Source organism: Hippichthys cyanospilos, unplaced genomic scaffold, assembly GCF_059441005.1.
Source record: "Hippichthys cyanospilos isolate Australia breed blue-spotted pipefish unplaced genomic scaffold, RoL_Hcya_1.0 HiC_scaffold_82, whole genome shotgun sequence".
In the NCBI taxonomy this organism is placed as follows: Eukaryota; Metazoa; Chordata; class Actinopteri; order Syngnathiformes; family Syngnathidae; genus Hippichthys; species Hippichthys cyanospilos.
In genome coordinates, this window is record NW_028283438.1 from 42,040 (window position 1) to 63,335 (window position 21,296).

Here is a 21,296-nt window from a genome sequence, read left to right on the forward strand (position 1 = left end):
TCATGTACCATTGAGATTGCTTATTCGTTAACGCGATATACGATGCGATGCCTTGTTTTCCCACATATTTGTGGTGGCTTGCCAATTGCCATTCCTCGCCCTCAATTGTCTGAAATGCCTCTCGATACAACATATCATTGTCAGGGTCGTACAACAGAGTGAGATGGAGAGGGTCAGCTGGAGCATGGTAGGAGGAGAGCGAGTCGATCCAGGGTTTCCACCGCAGGAAAATCGAGTAGACCCCCCCTCCCTCCTTTGTTTCAGGTTGCAGTCTGGCCCAGTAAATGTCGGTGGTGGGCTCGGAGCACTCCCGTTGCATCATGGACCTGGCCATCTGCTGGCCGGGGTGGCAAGTGATGGACACGCCACCCGGAAAGCGCGCTGTCAGTCCCTCCGGGCCGCAATATATGGTGGCATGTGTCTTTGTCAATAGGTCGCGCCCCATGAGATGAACAGGTGCTCGATTTTCAGTCAGTACAAAACGGTGAGTGAGCGACTGTCCAGCGATATGAATCGGCAGTGGTGTGGAGACAGGCAGTGTCGTGGGAAGCCCGACAAAACCCATCAGGACTATCTTTTCCCCGGAGTGCTTCGATGTCGGCAAGGGCAAAGAAATTGACGACTTTGTGGCTCCTGTGTCAATGAGCATGTAAATGTCCTTTCCATCCACCCTTGCAGGGATCAGGGGTTCTGCCTTACCCCCGTCCCCGGCCCTCGGGCACCCCTATGCATAATAGTCCTCCTCAGCACCATCCGCATAAAACTGGCTGGTGACCTCCTGCTGAAATGGCTGCCGTGCTTGTTGTTGGCGTTGCCAGGGTGCTGGGCCGCGCTGTCCACGTCCTGACCCTCTCGATGGTTGAGTCCCCCTTACGCCCCCTGCGGAGGCGGGGCCATGGCACTGGTTCAGGTCCATCCAAGGAAGCTCGCATTGTTTCCACCAGTGGTCGGCTCCGCCGCATCTGAAACAGCCGGGTCTTGGAGCTTGGCAAGAGCCTCCCCGACCGCCGTTGGTGTTCCCCCTTCCACGACTCGCTCCTCTGCCTCTTGTTGGCCAACCCTCCGCCATCCACATCTGCTGGGCGGCCTCCTTCTTTTTCGCCTTCCCATCTTGTTTGTTGTCTGATGCCACTCTGCGTGCTTGTGCCAATTGTAATTTTAGAAGCTTTTCTTGCATATCTTTTATCTCCTCCTCAGCTTTATTTTGCCTGGAAACATATAGTTTTAAATGGTGAGTTACATGTCGATTAAAATATCCCTCATCACTTTCCAGGAGATCAGGGTCTTCGCTAAGCTTCTCCCTGATCTCCATAGGAAGTGTGTCTAACATCGCCATTCTAAATATTACGCAAGACGCCATATTACGTCCCGGATGTGAACCGGTCTTATCTGTCCACAGGGTTAGGCAGGTGTCGAGGTGTGCAGCGGGATCCATGGTGGGTTTGAAGTCTGGAAGTTTAGGAACGGTCGGAGCGGAGGCAGGGAAGATGTCTCGGAGCACGGCGAACAGTGGCATGGCAAAAGGAGCAAACAACAGATCAGGTTCGATTACATCAAGACCAGAGCGCTTCATGATTTCATCAGATTGGTGAACTGAGGAACAACATGCCCGGATTAATCTTACCATATCGCCACAAGCCAAATTCATACCGTCTGTGTACTTCTTTAAAGATTGGATCCACGGCTCACCGCCAGCCGCCAGCGCAGGGAGCTTCTTCTGAAAAAACTCTAAGTCTTTTAACGCCAATTCTTGGTATATTAACCCCTGAGGGGCTGGTATCATAGGATAATTTCCCATTGTTGGGGCATATCTGTCTGGCGGTTTAACTTGGAGTCCCGATTTTGATCTAGTTCGAATGTTTCCCTCAGTGGGGGGTCGAAAAGCTGTCGTCATTTGTTGCCTGGCTTCCCCAGTCGTCATCTGTTGAGCGCGCGCGCGTCGCAAGCATGTGGCGAGAGGAGAGGTGTCAAGTGGAGGGGGCAAGGGGCGCAGTGGGGAGTCAAACAATGGGTCTCCCCCCTCCTCTGAGTCATTGTCTGTGTCTACCTCATCCTGCCGCTGGAGGTGTTTATTCGATATATTGGCCCTTAATTCATCAACTAATGACAACCGCTCAGAACCTCGTGAGGCCCGCTGCCCACACTCAGCCTGTGCCCCTGCGCCGTCGGGTTGTTTGTCATGGTGTCGGCGGGTTGCCTGGTCATTTATCATGTTTCCCTCGCGATTGGCCACCACAATGTCTTCTACCACAAGTCTTTGTTGTTCAGTCATTTCAGTGTTGGCCGTCCCAATTAAATTAACTTCCCCAACTAATTGATACACAGGGGCTTGTAAAGCCACCTTATGCTTGTTTAACGGAATTTGGGATGCCTCATCGTATGCGGGTGGCGCCGTGGGGCCGCCTCGCTTCGTTGACCCAGAGGGCATTTGGGCTGGCAATATTGGGTACAGAGAAGTTATTGCCGGTCCCTTTTTGGGGATATCACAAACGGGGGTCGGTGGGTCCAGCTGACCCCCTTTTTCCTCTTGAACAGCAGCCACAGCAGTCATCGTCAAACACATTTCATGCAAATGTCGCCGCAGCCTATCATACTCCTCTATCTCCTTAGTCAGACTTCTCTTCTGCAACCATCCACTTCCCTCTATTTTCTCTCTCAAATCTTTACCCAATGCAATTACTTCCCTTTCTTTCATCTGAAAATCTTTAGCCACATGAGCAAAGGTACATTTATCTCTATTAATTTTATTGTCTTCCTTCCATTTCCCCCACACTTTTGTCCACTCAGCTTGTTTTATCTTATGCCTCTTCTTTTCCACGCCCGCCAACAACTGACTTTCTAGTTCCTTCCACAATTCATCCAGGGTTTTATGCCACCGTATACCATGCCTATTACAACCAAATTCACGGCATTCTACAGCCCATTCCTCCTCCGAACTCACTGGCGGCGTACTCATCTCCCGAAATTGTCGTCAATGGCGCTTTTGCCACTAAACTCCACACTAATCCGCGTCCTCTAACCCGGTTAAATTATCGCTTAAAATGAACACAAAAGCAAAAATTCACTTGCTCAATTTCCCCACCGATCCGTGGGCTCTGACTGCCACGGTCGGATTGACACTTAAAATAAACACAAAAACAAAACTCGCGATCAATTTCCCACCGATCCGTGGGCTCTGACTGCCACGGTCGGATTGATGCTTAAAATAAACACAAAAACAAAACTAGCGATCAATTTCCCACCGATCCGTGGGCTCTGACTGCCACGGTCGGATTGACGCTTAAAATAAACACAAAAACAAAACTCGCGATCAATTTCCCGCCGATCCGTGGGCTCTGACTGCCACGGTCGGATTGATGCTTAAAATAAACACAAAAACAAAACTAGCGATCAATTTCCCACCGATCCGTGGGCTCTGACTGCCACGGTCGGATTGATGCTTAAAATAAACACAAAAACAAAACTAGCAATCAATTTCCCGCCGATCCGTGGGCTCTGACTGCCACGGTCGGATTGACGCTTAAAATAAACACAAAAACAAAACTAGCGATCAATTTCCCGCCGATCCGTGGGCTCTGACTGCCACGGTCGGATTGATGCTTAAAATAAACACAAAAACAAAACTAGCGATCAATTTCCCACCGATCCGTGGGCTCTGACTGCCACGGTCGGATTGATGCTTAAAATAAACACAAAAACAAAACTCGCGATCAATTTCCCGCCGATCCGTGGGCTCTGACTGCCACGGTCGGATTGACGCTTAAAATAAACACAAAAACAAAACTAGCGATCAATTTCCCACCGATCCGTGGGCTCTGACTGCCACGGTCGGATTGATGCTTAAAATAAACACAAAAACAAAACTAGCGATCAATTTCCCACCGATCCGTGGGCTCTGACTGCCACGGTCGGATTGACGCTTAAAATAAACACAAAAACAAAACTCGCGATCAATTTCCCGCCGATCCGTGGGCTCTGACTGCCACGGTCGGATTGACGCTTAAAATAAACACAAAAACAAAACTAGCGATCAATTTCCCACCGATCCGTGGGCTCTGACTGCCACGGTCGGATTGATGCTTAAAATAAACACAAAAACAAAACTCGCGATCAATTTCCCGCCGATCCGTGGGCTCTGACTGCCACGGTCGGATTGATGCTTAAAATAAACACAAAAACAAAACTAGCGATCAATTTCCCACCGATCCGTGGGCTCTGACTGCCACGGTCGGATTGACGCTTAAAATAAACACAAAAACAAAACTCGCGATCAATTTCCCGCCGATCCGTGGGCTCTGACTGCCACGGTCGGATTGACGCTTAAAATAAACACAAAAACAAAACTAGCGATCAATTTCCCACCGATCCGTGGGCTCTGACTGCCACGGTCGGATTGATGCTTAAAATAAACACAAAAACAAAACTAGCGATCAATTTCCCACCGATCCGTGGGCTCTGACTGCCACGGTCGGATTGACGCTTAAAATAAACACAAAAACAAAACTCGCGATCAATTTCCCGCCGATCCGTGGGCTCTGACTGCCACGGTCGGATTGATGCTTAAAATAAACACAAAAACAAAACTAGCGATCAATTTCCCACCGATCCGTGGGCTCTGACTGCCACGGTCGGATTGATGCTTAAAATAAACACAAAAACAAAACTAGCGATCAATTTCCCACCGATCCGTGGGCTCTGACTGCCACGGTCGGATTGACGCTTAAAATAAACACAAAAACAAAACTCGCGATCAATTTCCCGCCGATCCGTGGGCTCTGACTGCCACGGTCGGATTGATGCTTAAAATAAACACAAAAACAAAACTAGCGATCAATTTCCCACCGATCCGTGGGCTCTGACTGCCACGGTCGGATTGATGCTTAAAATAAACACAAAAACAAAACTAGCGATCAATTTCCCACCGATCCGTGGGCTCTGACTGCCACGGTCGGATTGACGCTTAAAATAAACACAAAAACAAAACTCGCGATCAATTTCCCGCCGATCCGTGGGCTCTGACTGCCACGGTCGGATTGACGCTTAAAATAAACACAAAAACAAAACTCGCGATCAATTTCCCGCCGATCCGTGGGCTCTGACTGCCACGGTCGGATTGATGCTTAAAATAAACACAAAAACAAAACTAGCGATCAATTTCCCACCGATCCGTGGGCTCTGACTGCCACGGTCGGATTGATGCTTAAAATAAACACAAAAACAAAACTCGCGATCAATTTCCCGCCGATCCGTGGGCTCTGACTGCCACGGTCGGATTGATGCTTAAAATAAACACAAAAACAAAATTACTGTACACACAGTAAAGTCCCTAGCCGTTTTTGAGGGTCCCAAATCCCCAACGTATACGGAAACGTCACAATGCCCCCCCGCGTCCGGGGCTGCGTCAGCTACGACGGGACACGAGCCTCTTTGCTCAACCCAATACCGCTCCGTGGACTCCGACTACCACGTTCGAATTAACGCTTAAAATAAACACAAAAGCAAAAATCGTACTTACAGAGACATCGCCATATCTTCAGTCTCCCAAAATTTAGAATACTCAATCCAGCAGAATTCGGATATACAACAGGTTTCTGCTTACCTTTCTTTTTGGTGCACCAGGGAGACCAAAGTCCGGCAAAATCTCCGCCCACTCCTCTGTCCTTTCAACCTGATCTTCCAAGAATCACGTCGGGGTCACCAACTGAAGGAATCTAGAAAAAAGCTTCCTGCCTTAAACTAGTTCCTAGCGTGCTCGTTTTTGTTGAAAGATCGCACATACCACAACATAGTGAAACAACAGATTTAATCCAGACAGAGAGTGGAAAAGTACACGAGATATCCCGGACCACTGTTGCCAACCACGTGTAGCTGTAACAATGACAAACTTCTCATCCTTTGCATCTTGTTCTTATACACTTTAGGTGATGGGGGGTTGATGAAGAGTCTCAGTGTGTGAGTGTGTGTGCGTGTGTGTGTGTGTGTGTGTGTGGGGGTGTGTGGGTATGGGTGTGTGTGTGGGGGATGATGAGGAGTCTCTGTGTGTGTGTGTGTGTGCGTGTGTGTGTGTGCGTGTGTGCATGAGTGTGGGGGTGTGTGGGTATGGGTGTGTGTGTGGGGGTTGATGAGGAGTCTCAGTGTGTGAGTGTGTGTGCGTGTGTGTGTGTGTGAGTGCGTGTGAGTGTGGGGGTGTGTGCGTATGGGTGTGTGTGGGCAGGTTGGTGCGTGCGTGCGTGAGTGTCCGTTTGAGTGGGGATCAAAAGTCTTTGTCCTTTGAAGCGAGAGGAAGTCTGACCACCATAAACCCTGGCCGGTATCTTCTCTTGAAGATCACACCTGGCCTTTAATTCCTGGTAGACTGTTGTCTCGGGGATGTCCTTTGTTCTTGTTGGAGGTGCCGACTTGTCTTCACTCCCCCAGGGCCAGGATCGTATCTGCTTTATACTGACATTCCATTGTCTCAATCTTTATTAGAAAACACAGTTCAATGTACACACTATTCTATTGAAATTGGAAAACATGAATTTCCTTCAATTTATAGTCAACATTAAGGAAATGTTCCGAACAAGCGTTTTCAGCCCGAGTGGAGCACATTTTGACCGTTTTTTAAAAAACATCATTGTACATTGAAATTTCTGTTTGCGTATGCTTTAGAAGCAAGAATTAAGAGGACTACATTCATTATTTCAGCTGAAAAATGCTTAGTTTATGATTTATAGTCAACATTAATGTAATGTCCCAAACAAGCGTTTTCAGCCCGAGTGGAGCACATTTTGACTGTTTTTTTAAAAACATCATTGTACATTGAAATTTCTGCTTGCGTATGCTTTAGAAGCAAGAATTAAGAGGACTACATTCATTATTTCAGCTGAAAAATGCTTAGTTTATGATTTATAGTCAACATTAATGTCATGTCCCAAACAAGCGTTTTCAGCCCGAGTGGAGCACATTTTGACTGTTTTTTTAAAAACATCATTGTACATTGAAATTTCTGCTTGCGTATGCTTTAGAAGCAAGAATTAAGAGGACTACATTCATTATTTCAGCTGAAAAATGCTTAGTTTATGATTTATAGTCAACATTAATGAAATGTTCCAAACAAGCGTTTTCAGCCCGAGTGGAGCACATTCTGACCCTTTTTTTAAAAACATCATTGTACATTGAAATTTCTGCTTGCGTATGCTTTAGAAGCAAGAATTAAGAGGACTACATTCATTATTTCAGCTGAAAAATGCTTAGTTTATGATTTATAGTCAACATTAATGAAATGTCCCCAACAGCGTTTTCAGCCCGAGTGGAGCGCATTTTGACTGTTTTTTTAAAAACATCATTGTACATTGAAATTTCTGCTTGCGTATGCTTTAGAAGCAAGAATTAAGAGGACTACATTCATTATTTCAGCTGAAAAATGCTTAGTTTATGATTTATAGTCAACATTAATGAAATGTTCCAAACAAGCGTTTTCAGCCCGAGTGGAGCACATTTTGACCCTTTTTTTAAAAACATCATTGTACATTGAAATTTCTGCTTGCGTATGCTTTAGAAGCAAGAATTAAGAGGACTACATTCATTATTTCAGCTGAAAAATGCTTAGTTTATGATTTATAGTCAACATTAATGTCATGTCCCAAACAAGCGTTTTCAGCCCGAGTGGAGCACATTTTGACTGTTTTTTTAAAAACATCATTGTACATTGAAATTTCTGCTTGCGTATGCTTTAGAAGCAAGAATTAAGAGGACTACATTCATTATTTCAGCTGAAAAATGCTTAGTTTATGATTTATAGTCAACATTAATGAAATGTTCCAAACAAGCGTTTTCAGCCCGAGTGGAGCACATTTTGACCCTTTTTTTAAAAACATCATTGTACATTGAAATTTCTGCTTGCGTATGCTTTAGAAGCAAGAATTAAGAGGACTACATTCATTATTTCAGCTGAAAAATGCTTAGTTTTTGATTTGTAGTCAACATTAATGAAATGTCCCCAACAGCGTTTTCAGCCCGAGTGGAGCGCATTTTGACTGTTTTTTTTAAAAACATCATTGTACATTGAAATTTCTGCTTGCGTATGCTTTAGAAGCAAGAATTAAGAGGACTACATTCATTATTTCAGCTGAAAAATGCTTAGTTTACGATTTATAGTCAACATTAAGGAAATGTTCCGAACAAGCGTTTCCAGCCCGAGTGGAGCACATTTTGACCGTTTTTTAAAAAACATCATTGTACATTAAAATTTCTTTTTGCGTATGCTTTAGAAGCAAGAATTAAGAGGACTACATTCATTATTTCAGCTGAAAAATGCTTAGTTTATGATTTATAGTCAACATTAATGTAATGTCCCAAACAAGCGTTTTCAGTCCGAGTGGAGCACATTTTGACTGTTTTTTTAAAAACATCATTGTACATTGAAATTTCTGCTTGCGTATGCTTTAGAAGCAAGAATTAAGAGGACTACATTCATTATTTCAGCTGAAAAATGCTTAGTTTATGATTTATAGTCAACATTAATGTCATGTCCCAAACAAGCGTTTTCAGCCCGAGTGGAGCACATTTTGACTGTTTTTTTAAAAACATCATTGTACATTGAAATTTCTGCTTGCGTATGCTTTAGAAGCAAGAATTAAGAGGACTACATTCATTATTTCAGCTGAAAAATGCTTAGTTTATGATTTATAGTCAACATTAATGAAATGTTCCAAACAAGCGTTTTCAGCCCGAGTGGAGCACATTTTGACTGATTTTTTAAAAACATCATTGTACATTGAAATTTCTGTTTGCGTATGCTTTAGAAGCAAGAATTAAGAGGACTACATTCATTATTTCAGCTGAAAAATGCTTAGTTTATGATTTATAGTCAACATTAAGGAAATGTTCCGAACAAGCGTTTTCAGCCCGAGTGGAGCACATTTTGACCGTTTTTTAAAAAACATCATTGTACATTGAAATTTCTGTTTGCGTATGCTTTAGAAGCAAGAATTAAGAGGACTACATTCATTATTTCAGCTGAAAAATGCTTAGTTTATGATTTATAGTCAACATTAATGTAATGTCCCAAACAAGCGTTTTCAGCCCGAGTGGAGCACATTTTGACTGTTTTTTTAAAAACATCATTGTACATTGAAATTTCTGCTTGCGTATGCTTTAGAAGCAAGAATTAAGAGGACTACATTCATTATTTCAGCTGAAAAATGCTTAGTTTATGATTTATAGTCAACATTAATGTCATGTCCCAAACAAGCGTTTTCAGCCCGAGTGGAGCACATTTTGACTGTTTTTTTAAAAACATCATTGTACATTGAAATTTCTGCTTGCGTATGCTTTAGAAGCAAGAATTAAGAGGACTACATTCATTATTTCAGCTGAAAAATGCTTAGTTTATGATTTATAGTCAACATTAATGAAATGTTCCAAACAAGCGTTTTCAGCCCGAGTGGAGCACATTTTGACTGTTTTTTTAAAAACATCATTGTACATTGAAATTTCTGCTTGCGTATGCTTTAGAAGCAAGAATTAAGAGGACTACATTCATTATTTCAGCTGAAAAATGCTTAGTTTATGATTTATAGTCAACATTAATGTAATGTCCCAAACAAGCGTTTTCAGCCCGAGTGGAGCACATTTTGACTGTTTTTTTAAAAACATCATTGTACATTGAAATTTCTGCTTGCGTATGCTTTAGAAGCAAGAATTAAGAGGACTACATTCATTATTTCAGCTGAAAAATGCTTAGTTTATGATTTATAGTCAACATTAATTAAATGTCCCCAACAGCGTTTTCAGCCCGAGTGGAGCACATTTTGACTGTTTTTTTAAAAACATCATTGTACATTGAAATTTCTGCTTGCGAATGCTTTAGAAGCAAGAATTAAGAGGACTACATTCATTATTTCAGCTGAAAAATGCTTAGTTTTTGATTTGTAGTCAACATTAATGAAATGTCCCCAACAGCGTTTTCAGCCCGAGTGGAGCACATTTTGACTGTTTTTTTTAAAAACATCATTGTACATTGAAATTTCTGCTTGCGTATGCTTTAGAAGCAAGAATTAAGAGGACTACTTTCATTATTTCAGCTGAAAAATGCTTAGTTTTTGATTTGTAGTCAACATTAATGAAATGTCCCCAACAGCGTTTTCAGCCCGAGTGGAGCGCATTTTGACTGTTTTTTTTAAAAACATCATTGTACATTGAAATTTCTGCTTGCGTATGCTTTAGAAGCAAGAATTAAGAGGACTACATTCATTATTTCAGCTGAAAAATGCTTAGTTTATGATTTATAGTCAACATTAAGGAAATGTTCCGAACAAGCGTTTTCAGCCCGAGTGGAGCACATTTTGACCGTTTTTTAAAAAACATCATTGTACATTGAAATTTCTTTTTGCGTATGCTTTAGAAGCAAGAATTAAGAGGACTACATTCATTATTTCAGCTGAAAAATGCTTAGTTTATGATTTATAGTCAACATTAATGTAATGTCCCAAACAAGCGTTTTCAGCCCGAGTGGAGCACATTTTGACTGTTTTTTTAAAAACATCATTGTACATTGAAATTTCTGCTTGCGTATGCTTTAGAAGCAAGAATTAAGAGGACTACATTCATTATTTCAGCTGAAAAATGCTTAGTTTATGATTTATAGTCAACATTAATGTCATGTCCCAAACAAGCGTTTTCAGCCCGAGTGGAGCACATTTTGACTGTTTTTTTAAAAACATCATTGTACATTGAAATTTCTGCTTGCGTATGCTTTAGAAGCAAGAATTAAGAGGACTACATTCATTATTTCAGCTGAAAAATGCTTAGTTTATGATTTATAGTCAACATTAATGAAATGTTCCAAACAAGCGTTTTCAGCCCGAGTGGAGCACATTTTGACCCTTTTTTTAAAAACATCATTGTACATTGAAATTTCTGCTTGCGTATGCTTTAGAAGCAAGAATTAAGAGGACTACATTCATTATTTCAGCTGAAAAATGCTTAGTTTTTGATTTGTAGTCAACATTAATGAAATGTCCCCAACAGCGTTTTCAGCCCGAGTGGAGCGCATTTTGACTGTTTTTTTTAAAAACATCATTGTACATTGAAATTTCTGCTTGCGTATGCTTTAGAAGCAAGAATTAAGAGGACTACATTCATTATTTCAGCTGAAAAATGCTTAGTTTATGATTTATAGTCAACATTAAGGAAATGTTCCGAACAAGCGTTTTCAGCCCGAGTGGAGCACATTTTGACCGTTTTTTAAAAAACATCATTGTACATTGAAATTTCTGTTTGCGTATGCTTTAGAAGCAAGAATTAAGAGGACTACATTCATTATTTCAGCTGAAAAATGCTTAGTTTATGATTTATAGTCAACATTAATGTAATGTCCCAAACAAGCGTTTTCAGCCCGAGTGGAGCACATTTTGACTGTTTTTTTAAAAACATCATTGTACATTGAAATTTCTGCTTGCGTATGCTTTAGAAGCAAGAATTAAGAGGACTACATTCATTATTTCAGCTGAAAAATGCTTAGTTTATGATTTATAGTCAACATTAATGAAATGTCCCCAACAGCGTTTTCAGCCCGAGTGGAGCACATTTTGACTGTTTTTTTAAAAACATCATTGTACATTGAAATTTCTGCTTGCGAATGCTTTAGAAGCAAGAATTAAGAGGACTACATTCATTATTTCAGCTGAAAAATGCTTAGTTTTTGATTTGTAGTCAACATTAATGAAATGTCCCCAACAGCGTTTTCAGCCCGAGTGGAGCACATTTTGACTGTTTTTTTTAAAAACATCATTGTACATTGAAATTTCTGCTTGCGTATGCTTTAGAAGCAAGAATTAAGAGGACTACTTTCATTATTTCAGCTGAAAAATGCTTAGTTTTTGATTTGTAGTCAACATTAATGAAATGTCCCCAACAGCGTTTTCAGCCCGAGTGGAGCGCATTTTGACTGTTTTTTTTAAAAACATCATTGTACATTGAAATTTCTGCTTGCGTATGCTTTAGAAGCAAGAATTAAGAGGACTACATTCATTATTTCAGCTGAAAAATGCTTAGTTTATGATTAATAGTCAACATTAAGGAAATGTTCCGAACAAGCGTTTTCAGCCCGAGTGGAGCACATTTTGACCGTTTTTTAAAAAACATCATTGTACATTGAAATTTCTTTTTGCGTATGCTTTAGAAGCAAGAATTAAGAGGACTACATTCATTATTTCAGCTGAAAAATGCTTAGTTTATGATTTATAGTCAACATTAATGTAATGTCCCAAACAAGCGTTTTCAGCCCGAGTGGAGCACATTTTGACTGTTTTTTTAAAAACATCATTGTACATTGAAATTTCTGCTTGCGTATGCTTTAGAAGCAAGAATTAAGAGGACTACATTCATTATTTCAGCTGAAAAATGCTTAGTTTATGATTTATAGTCAACATTAATGTCATGTCCCAAACAAGCGTTTTCAGCCCGAGTGGAGCACATTTTGACTGTTTTTTTAAAAACATCATTGTACATTGAAATTTCTGCTTGCGTATGCTTTAGAAGCAAGAATTAAGAGGACTACATTCATTATTTCAGCTGAAAAATGCTTAGTTTATGATTTATAGTCAACATTAATGAAATGTTCCAAACAAGCGTTTTCAGCCCGAGTGGAGCACATTTTGACCCTTTTTTTAAAAACATCATTGTACATTGAAATTTCTGCTTGCGTATGCTTTAGAAGCAAGAATTAAGAGGACTACATTCATTATTTCAGCTGAAAAATGCTTAGTTTTTGATTTGTAGTCAACATTAATAAAATGTCCCCAACAGCGTTTTCAGCCCGAGTGGAGCGCATTTTGACTGTTTTTTTTAAAAACATCATTGTACATTGAAATTTCTGCTTGCGTATGCTTTAGAAGCAAGAATTAAGAGGACTACATTCATTATTTCAGCTGAAAAATGCTTAGTTTATGATTTATAGTCAACATTAAGGAAATGTTCCGAACAAGCGTTTTCAGCCCGAGTGGAGCACATTTTGACCGTTTTTTAAAAAACATCATTGTACATTGAAATTTCTGTTTGCGTATGCTTTAGAAGCAAGAATTAAGAGGACTACATTCATTATTTCAGCTGAAAAATGCTTAGTTTATGATTTATAGTCAACATTAATGTAATGTCCCAAACAAGCGTTTTCAGCCCGAGTGGAGCACATTTTGACTGTTTTTTTAAAAACATCATTGTACATTGAAATTTCTGCTTGCGTATGCTTTAGAAGCAAGAATTAAGAGGACTACATTCATTATTTCAGCTGAAAAATGCTTAGTTTATGATTTATAGTCAACATTAATGAAATGTCCCCAACAGCGTTTTCAGCCCGAGTGGAGCACATTTTGACTGTTTTTTTAAAAACATCATTGTACATTGAAATTTCTGCTTGCGAATGCTTTAGAAGCAAGAATTAAGAGGACTACATTCATTATTTCAGCTGAAAAATGCTTAGTTTTTGATTTGTAGTCAACATTAATGAAATGTCCCCAACAGCGTTTTCAGCCCGAGTGGAGCACATTTTGACTGTTTTTTTTAAAAACATCATTGTACATTGAAATTTCTGCTTGCGTATGCTTTAGAAGCAAGAATTAAGAGGACTACTTTCATTATTTCAGCTGAAAAATGCTTAGTTTTTGATTTGTAGTCAACATTAATGAAATGTCCCCAACAGCGTTTTCAGCCCGAGTGGAGCGCATTTTGACTGTTTTTTTTAAAAACATCATTGTACATTGAAATTTCTGCTTGCGTATGCTTTAGAAGCAAGAATTAAGAGGACTACATTCATTATTTCAGCTGAAAAATGCTTAGTTTATGATTTATAGTCAACATTAAGGAAATGTTCCGAACAAGCGTTTTCAGCCCGAGTGGAGCACATTTTGACCGTTTTTTAAAAAACATCATTGTACATTGAAATTTCTTTTTGCGTATGCTTTAGAAGCAAGAATTAAGAGGACTACATTCATTATTTCAGCTGAAAAATGCTTAGTTTATGATTTATAGTCAACATTAATGTCATGTCCCAAACAAGCGTTTTCAGCCCGAGTGGAGCACATTTTGACCCTTTTTTTAAAAACATCATTGTACATTGAAATTTCTGCTTGCGTATGCTTTAGAAGCAAGAATTAAGAGGACTACATTCATTATTTCAGCTGAAAAATGCTTAGTTTATGATTTATAGTCAACATTAATGTAATGTCCCAAACAAGCGTTTTCAGCCCGAGTGGAGCACATTTTGACCGTTTTTTTAAAAACATCATTGTACATTGAAATTTCTGTTTGCGTATGCTTTAGAAGCAAGAATTAAGAGGACTACATTCATTATTTCAGCTGAAAAATGCTTAGTTTATGATTTATAGTCAACATTAATGAAATGTCCCCAACAGCGTTTTCAGCCCGAGTGGAGCACATTTTGACCGTTTTTTTAAAAACATCATTGTACATTGAATTTTCTGTTTGTGTATGCTTTAGAAGCAAGAATTAAGAGGACTACATTCATTATTTCAGCTGAAAAATGCTTAGTTTATGATTTATAGTCAACATTAATGAAATGTCCCCAACAGCGTTTTCAGCCCGAGTGGAGCACATTTTGACTGTTTTTTTAAAAACATCATTGTACATTGAAATTTCTGCTTGCGTATGCTTTAGAAGCAAGAATTAAGAGGACTACATTCATTATTTCAGCTGAAAAATGCTTAGTTTTTGATTTATAGTCAACATTAATGAAATGTCCCCAACAGCGTTTTCAGCCCGAGTGGAGCACATTTTGGCTGTTTTTTTTAAAAACATCATTGTACATTGAAATTTCTGCTTGCGTATGCTTTAGAAGCAAGAATTAAAAGGACTACATTCATTATTTCAGCTGAAAAATGCTTAGTTTATGATTTATAGTCAACATTAATGAAATGTCCCCAACAGCGTTTTCAGCCCGAGTGGAGCACATTTTGACTGTTTTTTTAAAAACATCATTGTACATTGAAATTTCTGCTTGCGTATGCTTTAGAAGCAAGAATTAAGAGGACTACATTCATTATTTCAGCTGAAAAATGCTTAGTTTATGATTTATAGTCAACATTAATGAAATGTTCCAAACAAGCGTTTTCAGCCCGAGTGGAGCACATTTTGACTGTTTTTTTAAAAACATCATTGTACATTGAAATTTCTGCTTGCGTATGCTTTAGAAGCAAGAATTAAGAGGACTACATTCATTATTTCAGCTGAAAAATGCTTAGTTTATGATTTATAGTCAACATTAATGTCATGTCCCAAACAAGCGTTTTCAGCCCGAGTGGAGCACATTTTGACTGTTTTTTTAAAAACATCATTGTACATTGAAATTTCTGCTTGCGTATGCTTTAGAAGCAAGAATTAAGAGGACTACATTCATTATTTCAGCTGAAAAATGCTTAGTTTATGATTTATAGTCAACATTAATGAAATGTTTCAAACAAGCGTTTTCAGCCCGAGTGGAGCACATTTTGACCCTTTTTTTAAAAACATCATTGTACATTGAAATTTCTGCTTGCGTATGCTTTAGAAGCAAGAATTAAGAGGACTACATTCATTATTTCAGCTGAAAAATGCTTAGTTTATGATTTATAGTCAACATTAATGAAATGTCCCCAACAGCGTTTTCAGCCCGAGTGGAGCACATTTTGACCGTTTTTTTAAAAACATCATTGTACATTGAATTTTCTGTTTGTGTATGCTTTAGAAGCAAGAATTAAGAGGACTACATTCATTATTTCAGCTGAAAAATGCTTAGTTTATGATTTATAGTCAACATTAATGAAATGTCCCCAACAGCGTTTTCAGCCCGAGTGGAGCACATTTTGACTGTTTTTTTAAAAACATCATTGTACATTGAAATTTCTGCTTGCGTATGCTTTAGAAGCAAGAATTAAGAGGACTACATTCATTATTTCAGCTGAAAAATGCTTAGTTTTTGATTTATAGTCAACATTAATGAAATGTCCCCAACAGCGTTTTCAGCCCGAGTGGAGCACATTTTGGCTGTTTTTTTTAAAAACATCATTGTACATTGAAATTTCTGCTTGCGTATGCTTTAGAAGCAAGAATTAAGAGGACTACATTCATTATTTCAGCTGAAAAATGCTTAGTTTATGATTTATAGTCAACATTAATGTCATGTCCCAAACAAGCGTTTTCAGCCCGAGTGGAGCACATTTTGACTGCTTTTTTAAAAACATCATTGTACATTGAAATTTCTGCTTGCGTATGCTTTAGAAGCAAGAATTAAGAGGACTACATTCATTATTTCAGCTGAAAAATGCTTAGTTTATGATTTATAGTCAACATTAATGAAATGTTCCAAACAAGCGTTTTCAGCCCGAGTGGAGCACATTTTGACCCTTTTTTTAAAAACATCATTGTACATTGAAATTTCTGCTTGCGTATGCTTTAGAAGCAAGAATTAAGAGGACTACATTCATTATTTCAGCTGAAAAATGCTTAGTTTATGATTTATAGTCAACATTAATGTCATGTCCCAAACAAGCGTTTTCAGCCCGAGTGGAGCACATTTTGACTGTTTTTTTAAAAACATCATTGTACATTGAAATTTCTGCTTGCGTATGCTTTAGAAGCAAGAATTAAGAGGACTACATTCATTATTTCAGCTGAAAAATGCTTAGTTTATGATTTATAGTCAACATTAATGAAATGTTCCAAACAAGCGTTTTCAGCCCGAGTGGAGCACATTTTGACCCTTTTTTTAAAAACATCATTGTACATTGAAATTTCTGCTTGCGTATGCTTTAGAAGCAAGAATTAAGAGGACTACATTCATTATTTCAGCTGAAAAATGCTTAGTTTATGATTTATAGTCAACATTAATGTCATGTCCCAAACAAGCGTTTTCAGCCCGAGTGGAGCACATTTTGACTGTTTTTTTAAAAACATCATTGTACATTGAAATTTCTGCTTGCGTATGCTTTAGAAGCAAGAATTAAGAGGACTACATTCATTATTTCAGCTGAAAAATGCTTAGTTTATGATTTATAGTCAACATTAATGAAATGTTCCAAACAAGCGTTTTCAGCCCGAGTGGAGCACATTTTGACCCTTTTTTTAAAAACATCATTGTACATTGAAATTTCTGCTTGCGTATGCTTTAGAAGCAAGAATTAAGAGGACTACATTCATTATTTCAGCTGAAAAATGCTTAGTTTTTGATTTGTAGTCAACATTAATGAAATGTCCCCAACAGCGTTTTCAGCCCGAGTGGAGCGCATTTTGACTGTTTTTTTTAAAAACATCATTGTACATTGAAATTTCTGCTTGCGTATGCTTTAGAAGCAAGAATTAAGAGGACTACATTCATTATTTCAGCTGAAAAATGCTTAGTTTATGATTTATAGTCAACATTAAGGAAATGTTCCGAACAAGCGTTTTCAGCCCGAGTGGAGCACATTTTGACCGTTTTTTAAAAAACATCATTGTACATTGAAATTTCTTTTTGCATATGCTTTAGAAGCAAGAATTAAGAGGACTACATTCATTATTTCAGCTGAAAAATGCTTAGTTTATGATTTATAGTCAACATTAATGTAATGTCCCAAACAAGCGTTTTCAGCCCGAGTGGAGCACATTTTGACTGTTTTTTTAAAAACATCATTGTACATTGAAATTTCTGCTTGCGTATGCTTTAGAAGCAAGAATTAAGAGGACTACATTCATTATTTCAGCTGAAAAATGCTTAGTTTATGATTTATAGTCAACATTAATGTCATGTCCCAAACAAGCGTTTTCAGCCCGAGTGGAGCACATTATGACTGTTTTTTTAAAAACATCATTGTACATTGAAATTTCTGCTTGCGTATGCTTTAGAAGCAAGAATTAAGAGGACTACATTCATTATTTCAGCTGAAAAATGCTTAGTTTATGATTTATAGTCAACATTAATGAAATGTTCCAAACAAGCGTTTTCAGCCCGAGTGGAGCACATTTTCACCCTTTTTTTAAAAACATCATTGTACATTGAAATTTCTGCTTGCGTATGCTTTAGAAGCAAGAATTAAGAGGACTACATTCATTATTTCAGCTGAAAAATGCTTAGTTTTTGATTTGTAGTCAACATTAATGAAATGTCCCCAACAGCGTTTTCAGCCCGAGTGGAGCGCATTTTGACTGTTTTTTTTAAAAACATCATTGTACATTGAAATTTCTGCTTGCGTATGCTTTAGAAGCAAGAATTAAGAGGACTACATTCATTATTTCAGCTGAAAAATGCTTAGTTTATGATTTATAGTCAACATTAAGGAAATGTTCCGAACAAGCGTTTTCAGCCCGAGTGGAGCACATTTTGACCGTTTTTTAAAAAACATCATTGTACATTGAAATTTCTGTTTGCGTATGCTTTAGAAGCAAGAATTAAGAGGACTACATTCATTATTTCAGCTGAAAAATGCTTAGTTTATGATTTATAGTCAACATTAATGTAATGTCCCAAACAAGCGTTTTCAGCCCGAGTGGAGCACATTTTGACTGTTTTTTTAAAAACATCATTGTACATTGAAATTTCTGCTTGCGTATGCTTTAGAAGCAAGAATTAAGAGGACTACATTCATTATTTCAGCTGAAAAATGCTTAGTTTATGATTTATAGTCAACATTAATGTCATGTCCCAAACAAGCGTTTTCAGCCCGAGTGGAGCACATTTTGACTGTTTTTTTAAAAACATCATTGTACATTGAAATTTCTGCTTGCGTATGCTTTAGAAGCAAGAATTAAGAGGACTACATTCATTATTTCAGCTGAAAAATGCTTAGTTTATGATTTATAGTCAACATTAATGAAATGTTCCAAACAAGCGTTTTCAGCCCGAGTGGAGCACATTTTGACCCTTTTTTTAAAAACATCATTGTACATTGAAATTTCTGCTTGCGTATGCTTTAGAAGCAAGAATTAAGAGGACTACATTCATTATTTCAGCTGAAAAATGCTTAGTTTATGATTTATAGTCAACATTAATGAAATGTCCCCAACAGCGTTTTCAGCCCGAGTGGAGCACATTTTGACCGTTTTTTTAAAAACATCATTGTACATTTAATTTTCTGTTTGTGTATGCTTTAGAAGCAAGAATTAAGAGGACTACATTCATTATTTCAGCTGAAAAATGCTTAGTTTATGATTTATAGTCAACATTAATGAAATGTCCCCAACAGCGTTTTCAGCCCGAGTGGAGCACATTTTGACTGTTTTTTTAAAAACATCATTGTACATTGAAATTTCTGCTTGCGTATGCTTTAGAAGCAAGAATTAAGAGGACTACATTCATTATTTCAGCTGAAAAATGCTTAGTTTTTGATTTATAGTCAACATTAATGAAATGTCCCCAACAGCGTTTTCAGCCCGAGTGGAGCACATTTTGACTGTTTTTTTTAAAAACATCAATGTACATTGAAATTTCTGCTTGCGTATGCTTTAGAAGCAAGAATTAAAAGGACTACATTCATTATTTCAGCTGAAAAATGCTTAGTTTATGATTTATAGTCAACATTAATGAAATGTCCCCAACAGCGTTTTCAGCCCGAGTGGAGCACATTTTGACTGTTTTTTTAAAAACATCATTGTACATTGAAATTTCTGCTTGCGTATGCTTTAGAAGCAAGAATTAAGAGGACTACATTCATTATTTCAGCTGAAAAATGCTTAGTTTATGATTTATAGTCAACATTAATGAAATGTTCCAAACAAGCGTTTTCAGCCCGAGTGGAGCACATTTTCACCCTTTTTTTAAAAACATCATTGTACATTGAAATTTCTGCTTGCGTATGCTTTAGAAGCAAGAATTAAGAGGACTACTTTCATTATTTCAGCTGAAAAATGCTTAGTTTTTGATTTGTAGTCAACATTAATGAAATGTCCCCAACAGCGTTTTCAGCCCGAGTGGAGCGCATTTTGACTGTTTTTTTTAAAAACATCATTGTACATTGAAATTTCTGCTTGCGTATGCTTTAGAAGCAAGAATTAAGAGGACTACATTCATTATTTCAGCTGAAAAATGCTTAGTTTATGATTTATAGTCAACATTAAGGAAATGTTCCGAACAAGCGTTTTCAGCCCGAGTGGAGCACATTTTGACCGTTTTTTAAAAAACATCATTGTACATTGAAATTTCTTTTTGCGTATGCTTTAGAAGCAAGAATTAAGAGGACTACATTCATTATTTCAGCTGAAAAATGCTTAGTTTATGATTTATAGTCAACATTAATGTAATGTCCCAAACAAGCGTTTTCAGCCCGAGTGGAGCACATTTTGACTGTTTTTTTAAAAACATCATTGTACATTGAAATTTCTGCTTGCGTATGCTTTAGAAGCAAGAATTAAGAGGACTACATTCATTATTTCAGCTGAAAAATGCTTAGTTTATGATTTATAGTCAACATTAATGTCATGTCCCAAACAAGCGTTTTCAGCCCGAGTGGAGCACATTTTGACTGTTTTTTTAAAAACATCATTGTACATTGAAATTTCTGCTTGCGTATGCTTTAGAAGCAAGAATTAAGAGGACTACATTCATTATTTCAGCTGAAAAATGCTTAGTTTATGATTTATAGTCAACATTAATGAAATGTTCCAAACAAGCGTTTTCAGCCCGAGTGGAGCACATTTTGACCCTTTTTTTAAAAACATCATTGTACATTGAAATTTCTGCTTGCGTATGCTTTAGAAGCAAGAATTAAGAGGACTACATTCATTATTTCAGCTGAAAAATGCTTAGTTTTTGATTTGTAGTCAACATTAATGAAATGTCCCCAACAGCGTTTTCAGCCCGAGTGGAGCGCATTTTGACTGTTTTTTTTAAAAACATCATTGTACATTGAAATTTCTGCTTGCGTATGCTTTAGAAGCAAGAATTAAGAGGACTACATTCATTATTTCAGCTGAAAAATGCTTAGTTTATGATTTATAGTCAACATTAAGGAAATGTTCCGAACAAGCGTTTTCAGCCCGAGTGGAGCACATTTTGACCGTTTTTTAAAAAACATCATTGTACATTGAAATTTCTGTTTGCGTATGCTTTAGAAGCAAGAATTAAGAGGACTACATTCATTATTTCAGCTGAAAAATGCTTAGTTTATGATTTATAGTCAACATTAATGTAATGTCCCAAACAAGCGTTTTCAGCCCGAGTGGAGCACATTTTGACTGTTTTTTTAAAAACATCATTGTACATTGAAATTTCTGCTTGCGTATGCTTTAGAAGCAAGAATTAAGAGGACTACATTCATTATTTCAGCTGAAAAATGCTTAGTTTATGATTT

At 37.9% G+C, this 21,296-nt stretch overlaps 1 protein-coding gene across 1 annotated transcript; it reads right to left on the bottom strand.

Moving 5' to 3' along the window:
- Positions 1 to 724: 724 nt before the first annotated feature.
- Positions 725 to 1,648, bottom strand: LOC148405033 (uncharacterized). The gene has a single exon (XM_088407310.1). The coding sequence runs from the start codon at positions 1,646 to 1,648 to the stop codon at positions 725 to 727; it is 924 nt and encodes a 307-aa protein (XP_088263436.1).
- Positions 1,649 to 21,296: the final 19,648 nt, after the last annotated feature.